General features: G+C 41.8%; 1 protein-coding gene across 5 annotated transcripts in view; it reads right to left on the reverse strand.

The window, feature by feature from the left end:
* The window catches only part of DOCK11 (dedicator of cytokinesis 11), a 185,504-nt gene that overhangs the window by 62,454 nt on the left and 104,219 nt on the right, over nt 1-18,831 (reverse strand). For 4 of the 5 annotated variants that reach the window (XR_003606828.2, XM_028087761.2, XM_088028669.1 and 1 more), the window contains exons 24-35: nt 18,288-18,406; nt 16,680-16,749; nt 16,473-16,598; nt 15,473-15,544; nt 14,597-14,743; nt 12,594-12,677; nt 11,637-11,748; nt 11,078-11,116; nt 9,181-9,359; nt 4,445-4,561; nt 2,523-2,598; nt 1,833-1,942 (exon numbers count right to left, since the gene is read on the reverse strand). Coding sequence is in view for 4 of the 5 variants with exons in the window: in XM_028087761.2 (XP_027943562.1) it covers nt 1,833-1,942; nt 2,523-2,598; nt 4,445-4,561; nt 9,181-9,359; nt 11,078-11,116; nt 11,637-11,748; nt 12,594-12,677; nt 14,597-14,743; nt 15,473-15,544; nt 16,473-16,598; nt 16,680-16,749; nt 18,288-18,406 (1,251 nt within the window). In the remaining variant the exon portion in view is untranslated. The remainder of the gene's footprint in view (nt 1-1,832; nt 1,943-2,522; nt 2,599-4,444; nt 4,562-9,180; nt 9,360-11,077; nt 11,117-11,636; nt 11,749-12,593; nt 12,678-14,596; nt 14,744-15,472; nt 15,545-16,472; nt 16,599-16,679; nt 16,750-18,287; nt 18,407-18,831) is intronic. The other variant, XM_028087762.2, reaches the window with a different exon arrangement.

An 18,831-nucleotide genomic window follows, 5' to 3' on the forward strand; every position in this document is an offset into this window, starting at 1 on the left:
CCTGGGGGTCTTCAAGATGACAGCCATGGACAACGTGTTTCATTCCCTTAAGTCCTGTGTTTTAGTAGTAAAAAATTTAAATAACCATATGTGGCTCTTCCAGGAAAAATAGCTTTTACATGGAGGAGGAACTTAACTAAGGTATATGGAAGCACAGAAACATTTTAAGCTCTTTTAATTTGAATCTTTCAGAGTTTATTAATTAAAATTCAACCTACAAATAATAGGTCAGGAAATCTGTATTTTTTAAAAAGGGCTAATATTACAAGATAATTATATGATGAAGAATCCAGTAATAATTTAGAACTACAGCTTCTACAAACCAGTGATGTTCCTTTTAATGACTTTTGTTAAAATATCAGTTGTTAAGCATGACAAGATCTGACTTATTTGGGGATTTATATGAATAGAGTACTAATGATCTAAAGAATTTACCTTATTAAAAACCAGTTCTTTCACAGTCGGGCTAAACTGGGCTGGACATATGCATTTACTAAACCAGGATTTACTAAGAACGAACTTTCTCTTGGAGCAAAACACCTAGGTTCTGAATGCTTGCTAGCCGTGTGATTATTAACAAGTCATTTAACTTCTCTGTCCTTTATCTGCCTTACTTCTGATAGTGTCTGTGGACAGAATTCTAAATGACGTAAAATAGGAACCTTTGTGAATAAATTACTATTTACCCCAAGGCTCAAGGAAGTATATTCCAGTGGTTCTCAAGGGGTGGTTCCCAACCAGCAGCATCAGCATCACCTGGGAACTTAGAAATACAAATTAGCAGGCCCCGTCCCAGACTGAATCAGAAACTCTGGGGGTGAGGCCCAGCCATCTGTTTTTTATTAAGTGCCCAGGTGATTCTGATGCACACCAAGAATGCCATGAAATAGGAGAAACATTGCTAGAATCAGAAAACCCGGGTTCAGGTCTGGCCTGCCATAGCCGTGTGGTTGTCCTAAGTCACAACCTAGTTTTCATTTGTAAATTGAGTTGGAATTTATTATTTTTATGCACCCTTCTAACCCTAATTTTATAATAATTCTGTGATTTTTACATAGCAGCGTGACACGGCTTCATTGGTCCAAAATGAAGTTTCTCGGGGCGCCTGGGTGGCTCAGATGGTTAAGCGTCTGCCTTCGGCTCAGGTCATGATCTCAAGGTCATGAGATCAAGCCCCACATCGGCCTCTGCGCTGGGTGTAAAGCCTGCTTAAGAGTCTCTCTCTCCGGGCACCTGGGTGGCTCAGTCGTTGGGCGTCCGCCTTCGGCTCAGGTCATGATCCCGGGGTCCTGGGATCGAGCCCCGCATCGGGCTCCCTGCTCGGCGGGAAGCCTGCTTCTCCCTCTCCCTCTCCCCCTGCTCGTGTTCCCTCTCTCGCTGTGTCTCTCTCTCTCTGTCAAATAAATACATAATCTTTTTATTTTTTTTTTAAAGATTTTATTTATTTGACAGAGAGAAACACAGCGAGAGAGGGAACACGAGCAGGGGGAGAGGGAGAGGGAGAAGCAGGCTTCCCGCCGAGCAGGGAGCCCGATGCGGGGCTCGATCCCAGGACCCCGGGATCATGACCTGAGCCGAAGGCGGACGCCCAACGACTGAGCCACCCAGGTGCCCCCATAAACAGTTTTAAATATCCAAGTAGCAGCTGCCATGGTAGGAAGGAACCACTGCAACATCCAAGAATTACGTAGGATGCTTTTAACAGATCCAGGCCGACGACAGGAGTAGAGAGCCTTTTATTTATATAAAAAGACAGACTGAAAAAACAAACAAAAAAAGACTGTTGTAACCTAAGATATCCCTAGAGTTATCCCATATATTTAGGTTCTTACATTTTCAACAGTTCCACTCTGATCTGGAAATCCTGTTGCTCCTTCTGGGATGAGGGAACCTCTTGAATCTTCCCTCTTGATTCCATGTCCATTTTGAAAAGCCCCATAAGCTGGAAAAAAGCCAAGTCCTTGTTAACAACAGGAAGAATGGTCAAAAAATATTTTTAAAAATAAGTACTGGGTTAATTTAAAGATAGATTTTAGGGAACAGATCTTGGTCATCTAAAATGTGAAGTTTCTGTTTTATATCAAAACATCATAAGAAGCCTAACAAAGGGTGACTTTTTTTTTAACCGCTTGAAATACTGTACTATGTATGAAACTACAAGAGTTTCCCTGGAAGTATTAAATGAAAGCCACACAATTTGAGAGAGAGTTTTATAGGTAAGGAAACTTTGGGCCCAGAAAAGGGAAGTGTCTTGTCTAAGACTGGAGACAGGATGGGAAACCAGTGTTTTTCTCATTATCCTTTATCAGTATACCAAAGCTACATTTTAAACAAGCTTAGATAAGGAAACTTAAAGCAAAAAAAAAAAAAAAAAGTGGCAAGTGTGAGTCAGATTTAATTAAACTTTAGAAGAGATCATGCCACGTATAGTTGTTATTATGAAGTATTTTAAAAATACAGAGAAATACAGGGTGCATTTCTACACAGCCATGCAATGTATAATCTTTAAAGGACTTAATTACCAGTGTCTTTGTCAGTGCTCAGACTCCCTCTATTTGTAGGTGAAGTGAAGCCACAAGCAAACTCATCCCTGGATGCCTGTAACACAATGTGACACCTCTGTCATTTCAACAAATTTGTACGCGAGGATGAGAAACTGGAATTAACAGAATGAGAGGGTACCCTAACTTTAAACAAAGCTCACTGTGAAAGTCCAAATCAGGTATCACTGTTGGTATTTTGGTGACATCTCTTTAAAACCGGGCCACTAGTATACTCTGCAAGCATGACCCCTGGCCAAGTAACAGAACCCTAGATGGCTGGTAAAAGTTCCAACTGGTTGCAGTCCAATCATGGCTCAGTAATCCTCCTTGGAACTAGGTGCAACGCTAGGAGGAGTGTGACCAGAAGCCCTAGATGAATGTGAGCTACAGAAGAGAGAACAGATAAGTAAGATATTTCCAAATATCACTGTCAAAGGTTGTGGAGTGAGCATAAGCATGAGTTAACTGTGTTTGTGAAGAAAGACCAGGCTAAAACCCAGGTAGACAACGCAGCACCCACATTTAGCTGACTTACATAATCGGGAGCTACAGGCAATAAAGCCATCAGGGAGGCTTAAAAGCAGTTTTCTCAGGAACCCAAGGCAGGCTGGACAAACCGATTGGAACATTTGATAGGGGCAATTTCCAAAGGAAGCTGTAAAGGACACAGTTTAACCTGCCACCCAACAATATAACATGGCTACTGAAAGTGTGCAGGTGGTCTTGGGCCATTCAGAACATGGAGTGGGGGCAGGGCAGGATTTAATAGGCCCTCTGGGCAGACTATAAAGCATACCATTCTGCGCACCACATTTTAATAGGGCGACTGGTAAAATGGAGCATATCCAGAAGAGCGTAACCAAGATGGTCAAGGGTTTGGGGATGGCAAAAGATGAAGTAGAGATGTCTGGTCTGGAGAAAGATGGAGAAGGCACTTGTGCAAGGGGTATCGTGTGGAAGCGGGAACAGATGGGTTCTATGTAGCTCTAAGAAAGCAAAACTAGGACAAGTAGATAAGAAAACGTTTCAGGGGCGCCTGGGTGGCTCAGTTGGTTAAGCGACTGCCTTCGGCTCAGGTCATGATCCTGGAGTCCCGGGATCGAGTCCCACATCGGGCTCCCTGCTCGGCAGGGAGTCTGCTTCTCCCTCTGACCCTCTTCCCTCTTGTGCTCTCTGTCTCTCATTCTCTCCCTCTCAAATAAATAAATAAAATCTTAAAAAAAAAAAAGAAAGAAAGAAAACGTTTCAGGTCTAATGTGAGAAGGAACGTTTTAATTAGTACAAAGGCAAAATGTTGTTTTGCCAAATGGGAGACTGGCCACCCTCTGAGGTTCCTTTTAATACTAAGATCTAAAGGTGGGGGGGGAAAGCACAGACCGATTGTGCGGAGCTAAAAGCAGCTCAAAAGAAGAACTAAAAGGAGGCTGTCCCAGGAAGGGAGAAGCAAAGGAATATGCCTCACATTTTGGAAGCGAAGAATCTTTCATTCCGTTTTCAAGTTGAATATATGAAGGCAAATAACAACAGTGAATCTTAAAACACTGGGTGGAAGGGATTCTTGGTATTCTCTTGGGCCTTGTTACTGAAAGTGTGGTCCCTGGACCAGAAGCAGGCAAAAGTGTGTTAGAAACGCACAGTCTCAAACTCCACCACAGGCCTACTGAGTTAGAGCCTCTGGTTTAACAAAATCCCCAGGTGATTGGTATGTACATTAAAGTACGAGAGGCAGGGGCGCCTGGGTGGTTCAGAAGCCCTGCTCTAGGAAAAAAAAAAAAAGTATTAACTGTAAAAATGGAACGAAAAGTAATGATTAAGAAAGAGCCCATACAGCCTATGACCCCAGTTCCAAATGCAGTCAATAAAATGGGATAAAACGCCAGTGGAAACACATTACTACTTACAGAATTAGGCAAGGCTGCACAAGAATACAAGGTATCTCGACCTGCTAACCGCTGTATATTTTCCAAGAGCAGTCCAACAAACGGTAGGTACAATTGTGCTATTTTGGCCTGTTGGTTCTGAAAAATAATTACCCAAAGCTTAGGAGGTATATAATATGTCTATTTCACAAACAAAGCTGGCCCCATCTATCAGTTTCAAGACTCAAAGCGGGCTAATATCCACAACGAATTAGTGAAGCATAAGGCTATTTATACTTACAAGTCTCAAAACTAATTACCACAGAACTTTCTTGGTCTTTGGATTTATACACGATACAGAGTCAAATCACATCCCTCAATAACTCTGTAAAGTAAAAGGCAAAAGTTCACTCTTTTAAAAATAGTGGTTGACCTAGAAAGCAGACACCAGTTCTATTCTTCAACTCCAGGGAGGGTTGAGTTTTCACGAGCACAGGGATGGTGTCTATCTTGTTCACCACTTCAACCCCAGTGCCTGGGCAGATAGGAGGTGCTCAATACACATTAGCTGAATAAATGAATCAGTGGAAGAAGTGAAAAAATGGTGAGTTACTGGGGCGCCCAGGTGGCTCAGTCAGCTGGGCAGCTGATTCTCGGTTTCGGCTCAGGTCAGGATCTTGGGGCCCTGGGATCAAGTCCCGCATCGGGCTCTGCACTCAGCACGGAGTCTGCTTCAGGATTCGCTCCCTCTGCCCCTTTCCCTCTTCTCTTTCTCGCAAATAAATCTTTTTAAAAAATGGTGAGTTACTCTATTCCTTAAATTAACGTTTTTTTGTTGTTTTGATCAAAGCGATTAAGATAATGTGGTCTTGGCCCCTTGAGTCAATTGTAAGACTTGGGAGATATATTTATAAATAAATATATTTATTTACCTCCTGGCCACTAGTAGTCCTAATGTGGTACCTCTTATATGAAAATGTATTTATTGCTTCTCTCAGCTCTAGACATTCCTCATCTGACACGTACATACACTCGAGTCAGCAAAAACAGTGGATGTAATGGCATAAAAGTTGCCCTTTACATTTCATGACTCTGGGAGGTTTTCCCAGAGACTTAGAGAAGGCCTCTAGGGCTCAATAGTCAACCTCCAGAATACAGAAGATCAATAGTATCTCCTTGTTGCTTGGATTTGCATGTTATTCAGGTTGAACAATTTTTCATACTGTTCAATTATTTCTGGGACTCTGCCCCAGATTGTGCTGATGGGCACAGAGGTCTGAGAACCAACGATCAGGTCCAACTTCCCACCCAAGGCAGGAATGGCCCTTCCCTGCATCCCTGACAAATGGTTCACTTTCACACTCCAGCCTTTTCCTGGATTCTGTTAGAAGGGTCCTTTAGCTGCTTTACTCCTTGTAAGTTCTACCTGCTAGGTATAGCCCTGGCCTCTGCGACTACAGAGAGTAAGGCTACTTCCCACGTTCACATGGCAACTCTTCCAATAGTTAAAGATAGCTACCACAAATCAGCTTCATTCATTCTTCGCAAGGCTAAATGGCCCTAATGACTTTCCTTTGTTCTTCACGTGGCTTTGGTTTCAAGACTTTTTCCCCCGATCGTGGTCACCTGTTTTTGGCAGTTCCGTAGTTTTCCACTTTGGATTTGACAGGCACTATAGTCTCGTGGCTAAGAACACAGATTTTGGATTTTATACATACATGAATTCCCAGTCTCCTGTTCCTGTTCCTTGACTGTGATCAAATCACTGAGCCACAGTTTTCTTTCGTAAAATGTGGATAATAATAATGCTATTAATTCAAGTGAGGTATTTAATAGTGTCTGACATGTAGCGACTCCTCAATAAATTTAAGCTGCTATTATTAATACTATAGCTTCGAGATGGGAGTCCACTTTCGTTTGATAGTGATCACTAGGGAAGGAGATACTACAACTCTCTCAGGGGAACGGGAACACAGGAAAACATACAGTGTAAAATACATTAAGCTTTGTCTGCACAAAAGACAGAGAACAATCTGAGAATCTATTACTAGAAGACAGTTTAAAATAAGGCACAATCCAGGGGCGCCTGGCTGGCTCAGCGTGCAACTCTTGATCTCAGGGTTGTGAGTTCAAGCCCTACATTGGGTGTGGAGCCTACTTAAAAAATAAATAAATAAAATAAAATGAGGTATATCGATATGATGGAATAATATGCGGGTTTTTTTTTAATGTGGTAGATCTAATCTTCAGGCTGTACTGTTAAGTAAAAAAAAAGAAAAATGCAAAATGGTTCCCACATATGTGTGTGTGTATACATATATATATATATATATATATATATATATATAGGCTTGTTTGTGCATGGACAAAGTAGAAGTGTGTATATGAAACTGATAATAGTAGCTACTGCTGGAGAGATGACTTGGGACATGGGGATAACAAATGAGAGAGAGGCATTTTTTAACCATGTACATGGATTACTAAAACAAAACAAAACAAAACAAAACAGTGGGGTGGTGGGGAGTGGGAGGAAGGGGGGGGGAGAGTGGAAAAATATCTGTCCACAGCCCAAGTCGAAACTGCAATTCTCTTAGGTATTAACATCACTTGCAGTGGGTACAGGAACAGATACAGGCCTCAGGGCAAACATCAGCCGCTGGACATTTTTGTTCTGAGTAGAGAAGAGGTCTCATAGTCATTATAACAAGTTAGGAGATCTCCCAAAGCAGTTTCTGAGTAGCACATAATAGGGACCAGTGACATCTTGATAATTTCATTAGCGGAGGGGCCAAAGAGTAGCAACATGGTTGAGGGGGTGTGACTAGGGTATCTCAAAAGCAGACTTTCCATAGGAAGCATTTTTTTCCTTGACTGTATATTTATTTGGGGTCACTTCAGGGGGAGCCAATAAAAATTACGGGAGCCTAGGGGCACCTGGGTGGCTCAGTCGGTTGAGCAGCTGCCTTCAGCTCGGGTCATGATCCCAGGGTCCTGGGATGGAGCCCCACATCGGGCTCCCTGCTCGGTGGGGAGCCTGCCTCTCCCTCTCTCACGGCCCCTGCTTGTGTTCCCTCTCTCGCTGTGTCTCTCTCTGTTAAGTAAATAAATGACATCTTTAAAAAAAAGTTAAAAAAATTTACGGGAGCCTAAAGCATCCATCTCTATCCTTACCTTGGCGTCACCATTAATGGTGAACATGTTTTACTTGAATGTTTTTGACAAATGACCCCTTACTCAGTCCACCTGTGAATTCTTTGGACCCCACAGAGAAAGGAACTAAAGCGTTGGTTAACCAGGCCCATGAAGCAAAGTTCTATCAGAAAGAATCCCATACTCATGTAACAGCTGTTTAAAGCTTTTGAACAAAGAGAAAAGGGATTTAGAAGTCACTGAAGGGGTAATGAACTTGGCATTTCAATCTTTCCCACACTCTCAAACCTCAAATGCTCAAGTAGGCGTAGTGTTGAACTTTTACAGATATCAAGAGTTACGTGTGTGTGTGTGTGTGTGTGTATACTGTAACATCTCAGAACTTTAAAAAGGGAATAATGTCCAAATATGTGACAGAAAATATTTAAAATTCCACCTCTAGATAAGACACTAGTGAAATCCCATTTTCCTGCACTTTCATCTGAAGAGGCAGAGGTGAATAACACAGTTTCCTGCTTTTGGGAGGGGAAGTTCATTTTGTGCTTTTCCCACGAGTCCTTTGAAATCACAGCTAGAGACATTTTCCTCCACGTCGCCTAAGACCCTTTTCTGCACTACTAGACATAAGCAGCAGTTCACCAGAACCCAGTGGTCACTGGCAGTTTTAAAGGTTTGACAAAGCTTGGGTGGAATGGCTAACCTTTGAGATATCTTTTCATTTAGATGTATTACACTGGTTACCTTGCGTTACGTCAGTATTGACATTCACAAAAAAAGAAAATAGCACATATATATGGAGCAATGGGAAGATGTTACTACAGTTATAATGTGACAGAAACCAATGCAAACTGATACCGTAGAAAAAGAATAAGCTCTATCTCCAAGTCAGCTTTCCAAAGTGATGACAATAATAAATGATATCCTAATTTTGATTTGTATTTGAATGTAAAAACCAAAGGACAAATTATTAATTATGAAATAATATGATGTCACCTGGAGGCATTTGATTCTAGGTATGTGAGTTAGGTTATTCTAAATCCACAGAGTTTGCGAACTCCTTTTTTAAGCCCATAGGGTTTAATGTTAATAAGATCTGAATATATATGTTAAAGGTGCAGCAAACAACAACTATAACTATGGCCTTCACACACACAATGTGCAATGTCTATAAGGTTTATAGTCACACCTACCTTTTTTTCAATAAGAAGAAAATCTTCGTATTACGTATTTCATATTTGATCCAGTTAACATGTCTTACTATTAATCACTTAATCAATAATATAACTGATTTAGGGATACATATTTGAGAATGTATACTAAGAAATATACTTGAAAGAGTCCACATGGCTACAACCATATATGATTTTTCGAAAAGTCAAATTAGCTGATGTAACAACTCATGAGGCAGTTATGTTGTTCTTTACACATGATTTGAGAAACCAGTGTTTTTCTTCAACAGTTAACTGAACAGTATTTTTAAAACCTAATCATTTGATACTGAAACAAATCTTATTTATAAAAGTAAGTTCATCGATGCTCAAATTATGTGCCTTATGAACACATCATCTTTAATGTAAAATCTTAACAGAAATTTACTACTGTGATACTGATTAGATGGGCATCCTTACCTTGTGTTGGTATCTAGTGTCAAATGCATGTTTTATCAAAAGATTCTTTATGACAGAGATAGCTGTATATCTGATCTCATAATTGTCTTGAAGAGCAATGGAAGTTTCCCTCAGAAGTAAACCAACCAAGAAGTGATGCTTGCAATATTCATCTGATAAACTGTATTCAAGATTTGAATCTGCAGTACAATGAAATGTAAAACCCATTTATAAAAGTAATCAAAAATTACCTTGACATTAAAATACCGTATTTATCATTGAGTGATATGTGATCATGCTAGCAAGAGCTATAATTTTATTCTTAACAAATGTGAACAATTCTTTTGTCATGTAGAATGAGCATGCAAAATTTTTACAAGGCAGGCACACTCACAATTAGGGCTGTAGGATAGTCTTCATGATCATTTCAGTCGGTAAGATAGTCCCTAGATTCCTTTTTCCTAGATTCTTTTTAATTCTTAGGAGTCTTAAGACTGAACCCGGAATGAAAGAATACTATATTTGGCAATATCTTAACACATGTCCATATCTGAAGAGATTTCGTTACAACTACAAATTAGACAGCTTCTATACAACAATACTTGAATTACTTATCTGTTTACACTTGTAAAGTAGGAAAAGGAAGAAAAAGACAAGTGATTCATTCTAATGGTATTAACTATGGACTGTTCTAGTAAATGTCACATACTGGCCCGAATACAACGGGATACAGGAACAGTAAGAAAAACAGCCTCATCTCCCTCCTAATTCATCAGCAGGCAAGTACAGATCTTTGACTTCAGAAAATCACCACTTCACTTCAAACTGTCTTTCACTCCCTTTTAGACCTCAGTCCATTTTAAATCCCAGCTGCTAATATCCTGGTTGGAGCCTGCCCCATAACTACTCCCAAGGGACTGTGATCAAGTTCAGTCATTTCTACCGTAGATCTTCACAATCTTTATTTCCTCTCTTCTACCCTTGTATTTAATTAAGCTGTAAAGCTAAAGGATACGTTTTCTATTTTGCGGGGGGAGGGGTGGCTCTTCAGCAGTTCACATAATGCTGCGTATTCACTTAGGACATAATAAATGCTGTGAGTAGTCAGATTTAATCCTAAAATCCTGAATATCTGTCGACCCCTTCGTTTCTGACAGGAAAGCATCTGAGCTATACATGCTCAGAATCGAATACGGGAGTGGTTGAGCACGGGTGCTTGGTTTTCTAAATACTTTTTCTTCACTTTCACTGGCTCCAATTCAGTGACTAACCCCCCCCCCCCCCCCCCCCGCTAACACACACACACACACACACAGCCGCTCAGCAGCTACTCCCCTGGAGACCAAGGCAGCCGATTTTCTTCTTGCCCTGGCTCATCCCCTTTTTGAATCCAGAGCACTTTCCGCACACAAGGGCCAGTCATGACTAACCCAGGTGGCTCTATCTGGATAGATTCTGCAATGGCAGTTAAGTTTTTTTGTTTTTTATGGTTTTTTGTTTTTTTACTTCAGTGATTTGAATACATCCAATCTGGTACTTTCATCCAAACCTTCAAAACTGTGGCCAAACAGTCATTAGACAGGGTCAGAGAGGAGGGACGCAAGCCTGAGCGAGAGGACACGCACTTATAGAACAGATACACCCTCCACTCCCCACACTGCATTGAGCAGGAACTTGTTTTTAAGCGGATTCCTCTAACAATCAATGTGTAAGCTGATTTTAAAAGGAAACATGATAAAACCAATACTCCTTGGTTTGCTGAGTCCATTAGCCTAACGCCTCACTGTGGCTAGGGACGATTTGAAAAGCAAACAAAGCCCCCCCCCCCCCCCCCCGCCCCCGTCCATCTTAGCCATTCATCAAATCAATTGTTTTTAAAGACAGTGAACTACTTTAGAGTGAACCGAGTTAAACCTACCTACTGAAGTCAAACGGTCCACCGCAAATGAAAAAAAATCTAATTAATATATGAAAAGAAAAGGGACAAATAAAAAACATAGTAACATAAGAATAGTGCTACACAGCAAAGCATTCAATAAAACTAGCAATGGAGTTAACTGAAGGCATTTCATACATTTAATATATACGACAAATTACAATTCCACTCTGCTTTTATGCTTCTCTTTTGAGGTTCCTTTCAGCGGAAATGCATTTCTATGGTTTTTTTTGTTTTTTAATTTGGTCTCATGTAAGAGTTCAAACACTATTACAGAAAGCAATTTTACGACTATCTGACATCTCTGGTTAAGGAGTCATCGATGTAATAATGCACCTGATTTTTCCACGCTGTGACTACTATCACTGACATGAAGAAGCAAGTGTGGAATACCGTTAATGAACGTATCTTCGGACAGTTAACGATTCTGAGGTTACCTTTCAATTCATGGTTTGCCTAGAAAACAGTACTCTACGCTAGCGCTAGCCGCCCCCCCAAAAGAAAACCACAATTTCGAGTGATGGAAAATGCAAATACATACCTTGAACGCGCTGGAGTTTAGGTTTTGCAAATGCCATTGGCAAATTCAGAGGAATGTAATGTTCGTGATTGCAAATTGTTTGCAGAAATTCAAACTTGTATTCAGCCAGAACCTAAGTGGAAAGAAGCGATACATGAACTCCCTTTTTCGTCAGCATTTACTGTTTTAATAATTAAACACAGGGCATTCATTTCCCAAACAGAAGTGTATGGGGTTTTAAGCACACCTTGAGATGTGACCCGCGCAGGAAAGAGTTAACACAGCAGGCTCTCCTTTTAAAGCAAGCCTGCTCGCAAGGTTGATTGCTGGCTGGCATTTGGGAAAGTGGATTTTGAAATGCTCCCTACATGATAAGGTAGTGCCTTCTCTCCCAGCCTGCTCAGACTGTTGGTACAAACAATGTGATTTATTGTGAACACCTGCTTTCTTTCCCTTTCCTGCCTCTGGAATTTTGACCCGTCTCCAGTATATGGCCAGCCCCCAAGAAACAACCAAAACTCCAAGTCTCACACGGGCTTCCCTGAACGGCACTGTTGCACGCGTGTGTCTGTACTTTCACTGCTAGAGGAAGGCTGTGCCCCGTGTGACCTTCATGGGAGGGAGGACGGGCCCTCGGGAAGCCTGCATTGAGAACGGCCAAGGACTCCCCTGAATGTGTGTTTCCCTTACTGTTCCAGCTGTGTGTCCTCACTGTGTCACCGTCATGAATCTTTAGCTGGGACTAAGACTGCCATAACTATGTGCTGAGTCCTGTGAGTCTTTCCAGTGCACCACGGAACATGTGGGTGGTCTCGGGGACTCCCCAAACACTACCCAATATCCCCTGCTTTGAGGTACAGCTATACTCCAAGTAGCTAAATAAAAACAGCAGCTCCAAGTCCTCCAGGGAAAAAATATCACCCTTGGTCTCATGCTCTGATGTCTGACGGCCGCCACGGGGACATCCTTACAACTTACCTTGGGATCTTTGGGGCTGAATCCAGAGATGTAGTCATTTATCAAATTGAAAACAAATCCTCTATCCATTAGTGTCAGGCAGCGCTACAGAAACCAAAACAAAATGAACGGTGACATAATTCTGGAAGTCTGGCAAGGGTAGCTTTTTAAAGTTTTCACATTTGTTCCACATGAAGGGCATGACGTTCTCACTTTTACAGATAATAGAATAATGGCTTTCAGAGTTTTACTGTGGGTGACTTAAAGAAGAAGATAAAGGGCAAGTGATTTATGGTTGGAACAGGGTCCCAACTGTACAATTTTCACATAGAGATGGATAGATGTGCATATATACACACAAATACACAAAGATCTATAAGCATACACACAGAAGCACACATGTATAATCTATTCAGCTACTCTGTCTCATTTTGGTCAATTCTAAAAGCTCAAAGTGAAGCCTACAGTGGTCAGTTAGCTCTAAAAGTGGGGTTTGGCTAGGGCAACACTTCAGACTCGAAGAGAAGGCTCTCCTGTGTTCTGTGAAGTCTTGGCCCATTAATACAGCCCTCCCCCGGGACAGCCCTCACCGCTGTCCAGAGGTACCTGCTGGCTTCCTCCCAGTTAAGGCTCTCATTACTGGGCAAGCATACAACTCCAGGAAGCCTCTGAATCAGTGTGCACCCATCATCTCTCCATCCATCTGCTTCCAGATTCATCTCTAAGTCCAAGCCCTAATCGTGTCACCTTCCCTCCCAAGAGCTTTCAATACTTCCCTATGGTCTCTAATATAATTTCCAACTCCTTAGCCTGGCATTCAAGGACACTCACAATGTCATCCCAACCTACTTCGCCCATTTTACCGCCCAATACAGCTCATCTGCTCATTATCTGCTCCGGATGCGCTGTGTATTCCCAACTCGGGGTCTGTGCTCAGGCCAGGCCTGGCTAGGAATCTGCCAAATCCTACCGATTCCTCAATGTTCGGATGAAATCCCATCTTCCTGAGCCATGTTGGCCCACAAGTCCCTTGTCAAACATTTTCTTCTACGCTGGCTTGTGTTTTACTTATTAGTTCCCTGTCTTTTTACCTAGATAGGACAATAGGAAGTCTCTCTTTCTCTTTATGTTCTCCACAGGGCCCACACTATCCCTGTGAGATACAAGGAACTCCAGACTTGATCAACCAACCGCTTGCATCTCATTTCTCATGGGGATTGAGTTTCTCCCGCTCCCTCTGCCTGCCGCTCTGCCTACTTGTGCTCTCTCTGCCAAATAAATAAATAAATAAATCTTAAAAAAATAAATAAAATAAAAATTTTAAAAATTAAAAAGGATAAAGGCACATATTTGAAAAAACATCATGTGAAATGAGCAAAACATGCCTTCCGGCTAAGTCACCTGGGTGGGACTTCTGATTTAATTAATTAGCCATTTCAGTGGGGGGCTAAAAAGAAAATCAAAGCAGACTGTTTATTTTTTTTTTAAGATTTTTTATTTATTTATTTGAGAGCGAGAACAAGGGGGGGGCAGCAGGCAGAGGGAGAGGGACAAGCAGACTCCCCGCTGAGCAGGGAGCCCGATGGGGGGCCGGATCCCACGACCCTGGGATCACAACCTGAGCCGAAGGCAGACACTTAACCGACTGAGCCACTCAGGTGCCCAAACTGGGCTGTTTAACTGATGGATCGATTCAGTCAAAAGTTTCTCCAGGGGCACCTGGGTGGCTCAGTCAGTTAAGCGTCTGCCTTTGGCTCAGGTCGTGATCCCAGGGTCAAGCCCCAAATCTGGTTCTCTGCTCAGTGGGGAGCCTGCTTCTCCCTCTCTCTCTGCCCTTCCCTCCCCACCAACGCCCCGGCTGGTGCTCTCTCTCTCTCTCGAATAAGTAAGTAAAATCTTAAAAAAAATTTTTCTTATGCAGACCTAGCCGAGTCTCTAGAAAGTGGGCAATTTTTTTCTTTGGCTTTAAAGACCATATTGGTGAAGAATAATTCCTTACCACGTTTCAGCTGCCTTTAACTCACCTTCAGGAAGCTAGCCAAACTATAATTGACATTTCGGGACTCATCGGGAATCTCGGCATAGCGAATAGTCACGTGGGGAATTATTGCAAGAAGCAATGAATGTAAGACATGATGATATGCCTCTGGAAATCTCTGGCCTCTGGGAAGCTTGAAGTAAATACGCATAGCAAAAAGTCAGAGTCGCAAAAGGTCTAAATCGATTGCCATTCTTATTTTCAAACATTTTCTAGACATAAATGTGTTCAACTGCAGTAGAATTTTTCTCCCAACTTAAAAATGACATTGCTAGTTCAACGTACACTTCAGATTATCATAGGAACTATCTGGACCTTGAATAATATAACTGACTCAAATCATCAACAGGCCAACTTTGGAATCACGTTCCTGAGATGTAGACACACCCCAGGCTTTCATTCCATTTTTTTTTTCCTGACACACAAAGAATTCATGTATCCATGCATCTCTATTTCGGTAAACCTACCCTGAAAAGTCTGATAAAAAGGGTAAATACAAGGTGACTGTCTTCCATTTCACAAATCTGAACTCTAGAATTCCTATAACCAAGAAAATGTTTCAACATAGACATGTTTAAGCTACAAGATAAGGGGAAAGCTTCAAAGAAAATGCATTTTACATGGCAAATAACTAATAGGAAAGAAGGTATGTGCAAGAGTCTCTGAGGACTTTGAAAATGCCTAAACTGTCAGACCTCAGATTTATGCAATACATCCAATGCTTTTTTTTTTTTTTAAGGCAAAACTGAAAACGCGAAGGGCTGAGCGCCCTTCAGTATAAGAGGATTTGCGTGTCACTGCTACCTGTGAATAAGATTAGCCTTCTTTGCCTATGTTAATTATTATTCTTGAGCCTACTTACCTTAATTTTATTCTCTTCCAACAAGTATGTGGCCATAGACTTTGCAATAATTTCAAAAAAAAACCATGAGTACTAAAATAAACAAACAAATAAATAAAATCAATTTTTAATAGTTATCCAAATCCTGAAGCTTAGCAAAGCTGGACAAATCGATATGGATCTTATCTCTGAACTTTAACAACATTTTAAAGTGATTGCAATTCACTATCAAAGTTCCACAAAATGCCTTTAAATTGCGTTGCCAAAAAGGTAATATTGTACCTCAGGGCCGGCTGCTAGGGTACAAGGAGCCTGTGGTGGGAATGCTCCCCTCCGTGGGGAGGCGCATCTTATCACTGACATTGTTTTGATTTGCTTACGTATGGTGCTGACGGCAAACCAACTTTTAGTTTATTTTATGGTTGTTTTTCAATTCTCTGCAGATAATGAATCTTACTAGTGTCTGCACCCAGTGAGGGACCCAACCTTGCCCTTGGTACATCACTGGGGCCAGCCCAAGGAGCATAGGTGTTTGCCTAAGTCTATTTGAAAGGTAGAGAGAAGCCTCCAGCAGATATATCCTCAGTTGTCTGAAACAGAAATTCTACCATTACCAGAACTAGTAAAAATCATGACAAAAATAAGAGCCACCACTTGAACGCCTATGTGCCAGAAACGACGTGTTAAATGCTTTACTTATATTTTAGAAGTGAGGAATTGGACGTCCAGAGCCGATCGATAACGGGCTCCAGATCACAGAACCACTAGGTGGCGGATTCTCACCCAGGTCTTTCTTTTACACAATTCTTTCTATTAAACACTCAACTGAGAACAGGGTGGTGGGGTTGGAAGGGTGAAGAGAACGAAGAAGGTTCTGTGGAGAGCATGAGGGAAAAGGATACATGAGCAGAGTGGTAAAGAAAGGGGGCAAATGACGAAAAGACCAGAACCCAAGTGGGAGGGTATCAAGCGAGTACATCGCCGGCTGCTTTTGTTACCCTGTTGTGTCCCGCTTCCTTACCTTTAGCAGTTTGTTTATTGCTAAAAAGTCGGCAGACTGCTTCAATATGGCAATCATCGTGGTAGCCAGGGTTTCATGTATCAGCTGGGCCTGAGGGGCGCTCGGTTTTTCAGGTCGGAAGCTATACTACAAATGAAGGAAAAGGAACCGTCAGTCAAAATTCTCATGGAAAAGAAACCGCTCCCAAAGAAAGCTTCCTCCACAAACCTTGATGAAGGATCTTAAATAATTATCCAAGCCTTCTTCGTGGCACTTCGAAACGATATGTAAGAGAACCCTGAAAACACATTCGCAAAGGGCAGCATGTCAGATTACGGTGAATTTCCACAGTTGGACTGTCTAGCCCTAAAAATACCCCCCCACTGCCTGAAGTGTTAAAAGTGAGAGGACTGCAGAAGATATAATAAGATGGTCTAACAAAGATTTCCGCATCTAACACGCTCAGGGCCCTGCAAAAACGCTTCCCAGTTCAAGAGAAGGCTATTATGTTTTGGCAGCCCAGATGTCTCTTCTCCGCTCTAAATCTCTGCGCACATTTCAAGTAGGATCACGGCTACTATGGGGCAACAGACCTCCAGTGGGGTAAATATTAAAATCCCCTCCAGTGAGTAAAAGGAAAGGAAAGGAAAGATAAAGATAAAATGAAAAGCACAGCAACAGATGGGGGAAAAGGAAGAGAGAGAGAGGACGGGTATATAACGGCGTGACCTGTGACTGGCAGTAAATCTAAAATTCATATACGAGACTGGCAGTGGTTCTCAAACGTGATCACGCATCGGAATCACCCGGAGGGCAGAAGGCTGGGTCGCTCTCCCAGAGGTTCTGATTTTTGAGGTCTGGGGTGAAGTTCAATGACCAGCATGTGTCATCAGCTCCCAGGTGATACTGATGCTGCTGGGGTAGGAGCGGTATTTGAGAACCACGGGACTAGAGGAACGCTTTGTAAATTTTTGAGCAGACTGTCCCCAACAGCAGAGCAGAGCAAACAGGTGCGCAGGGGTGTCGCTTAAGGCCCAGCCGGAGAGGGCGTGGCCTCTTTGCAGCAGAAGCAGCAAAGCCAGAAACATCCAGCACTGAGCTCTCAATGCTTTTCAGTATCCTATTTTAATTGCAAAATTCGGTGCATTTTGCCTTCTACTCTACCATATATCCTTGTTTGTTTCTATAAAAGTAATAGTCCCTCACTGTTTTGAGTAAAAATTCATGGCTTAGGGTGACTCTGTCCAACATGAGAGCCACGAGGCACCTGTGGCTATTTAATGAAAATTGACAACAGTGAAAAGTTCAGTTCCTCAGCTGCACTAGCCCTATTTCAAGTGCTCAAAAGCTAAATGTGGCTAATGGCTACCATATTGGACAGCACAAGTGTAGAACAATTCCACAATTGCAGAAAGTTCTATCGGACAACACTGGTCTAGGGCAATGGTTCTCAAACTCTGTTGCATTATGGAATCACCTGGATAGCTTAAAAAAAAAAAATACTGATGCTGAAGTCCCACCCCTAGATATTCTGGTTTTGTTGGTATGAATGTGGTCTGGGCACAGACCTCTTTAAAAGCTCCCCAGGTGATTCTAACATGCAGTCAGGTCTTAGAACCCCTGGTGGAGGAAAACACATTAAGTTTCTCCTATGGTTTCTGGTACCATCTAGCCCTGGCAACACATGACCCCAGTCTGAAAAGCATGAAACAAGAGAAAACGGGTATTAGATATCTGACTTTGGGGTTCTCGTCTGGAAGATAAATTTATAGTGAAAATGAAGAAACGCAAAAAGAAACAAAAGTTGTGTCTTCGTATTTTAACACCGAAACTCACATGGTGCAGTTGATAGGAACGTCATCTTCGTGGGTCATATTTGTGAGAACCCGGAAGAGTTGCATAAGAATTACAGGTAGAAACTGTATCATGACTTGGATCTCCATGGCATGCAAACACTAAAATAAGTCATTATTAGTTATGAAAACAAACAGAAATATGATATAACTTGCAAATGTGAAACAACAAAAAAATTAAGCAATGAGAAATACATTCACTCGAACATAAGCCCACTTCGATGTGAGCTTCATAAGACAGGGGACTTTGTTTCGTTGATTACTTTATCCACATCTCTAGTTTGGCACTCAGATTTTGTTCGTGTATTTCACGTTAAATACTTTATCTACCGAAAATAAAAAGTATAACTGGGATAAAGGGGTTTTGGAATAAAGACAACTGATTGCTGGTGAGCCAGCACTCCACCGGAGTGGGAGAGCACATGCGTGTGAAGGTTCTGGAGACTGGCCTGCTGGAATGTGTTCTACAGAACGTGGGCCATCCGTTAATCTGCTGAGAAGGTAAATGGGATGCAATAAAGTGCACT

The sequence above is a fragment of the Eumetopias jubatus genome, unplaced genomic scaffold, assembly GCF_037043125.1.
Source record: "Eumetopias jubatus isolate StellerSeaLion01/CBP00866 unplaced genomic scaffold, mEumJub1_p1.0 scaffold_11, whole genome shotgun sequence".
NCBI classification, from domain to species: domain Eukaryota; kingdom Metazoa; phylum Chordata; class Mammalia; order Carnivora; family Otariidae; genus Eumetopias; species Eumetopias jubatus.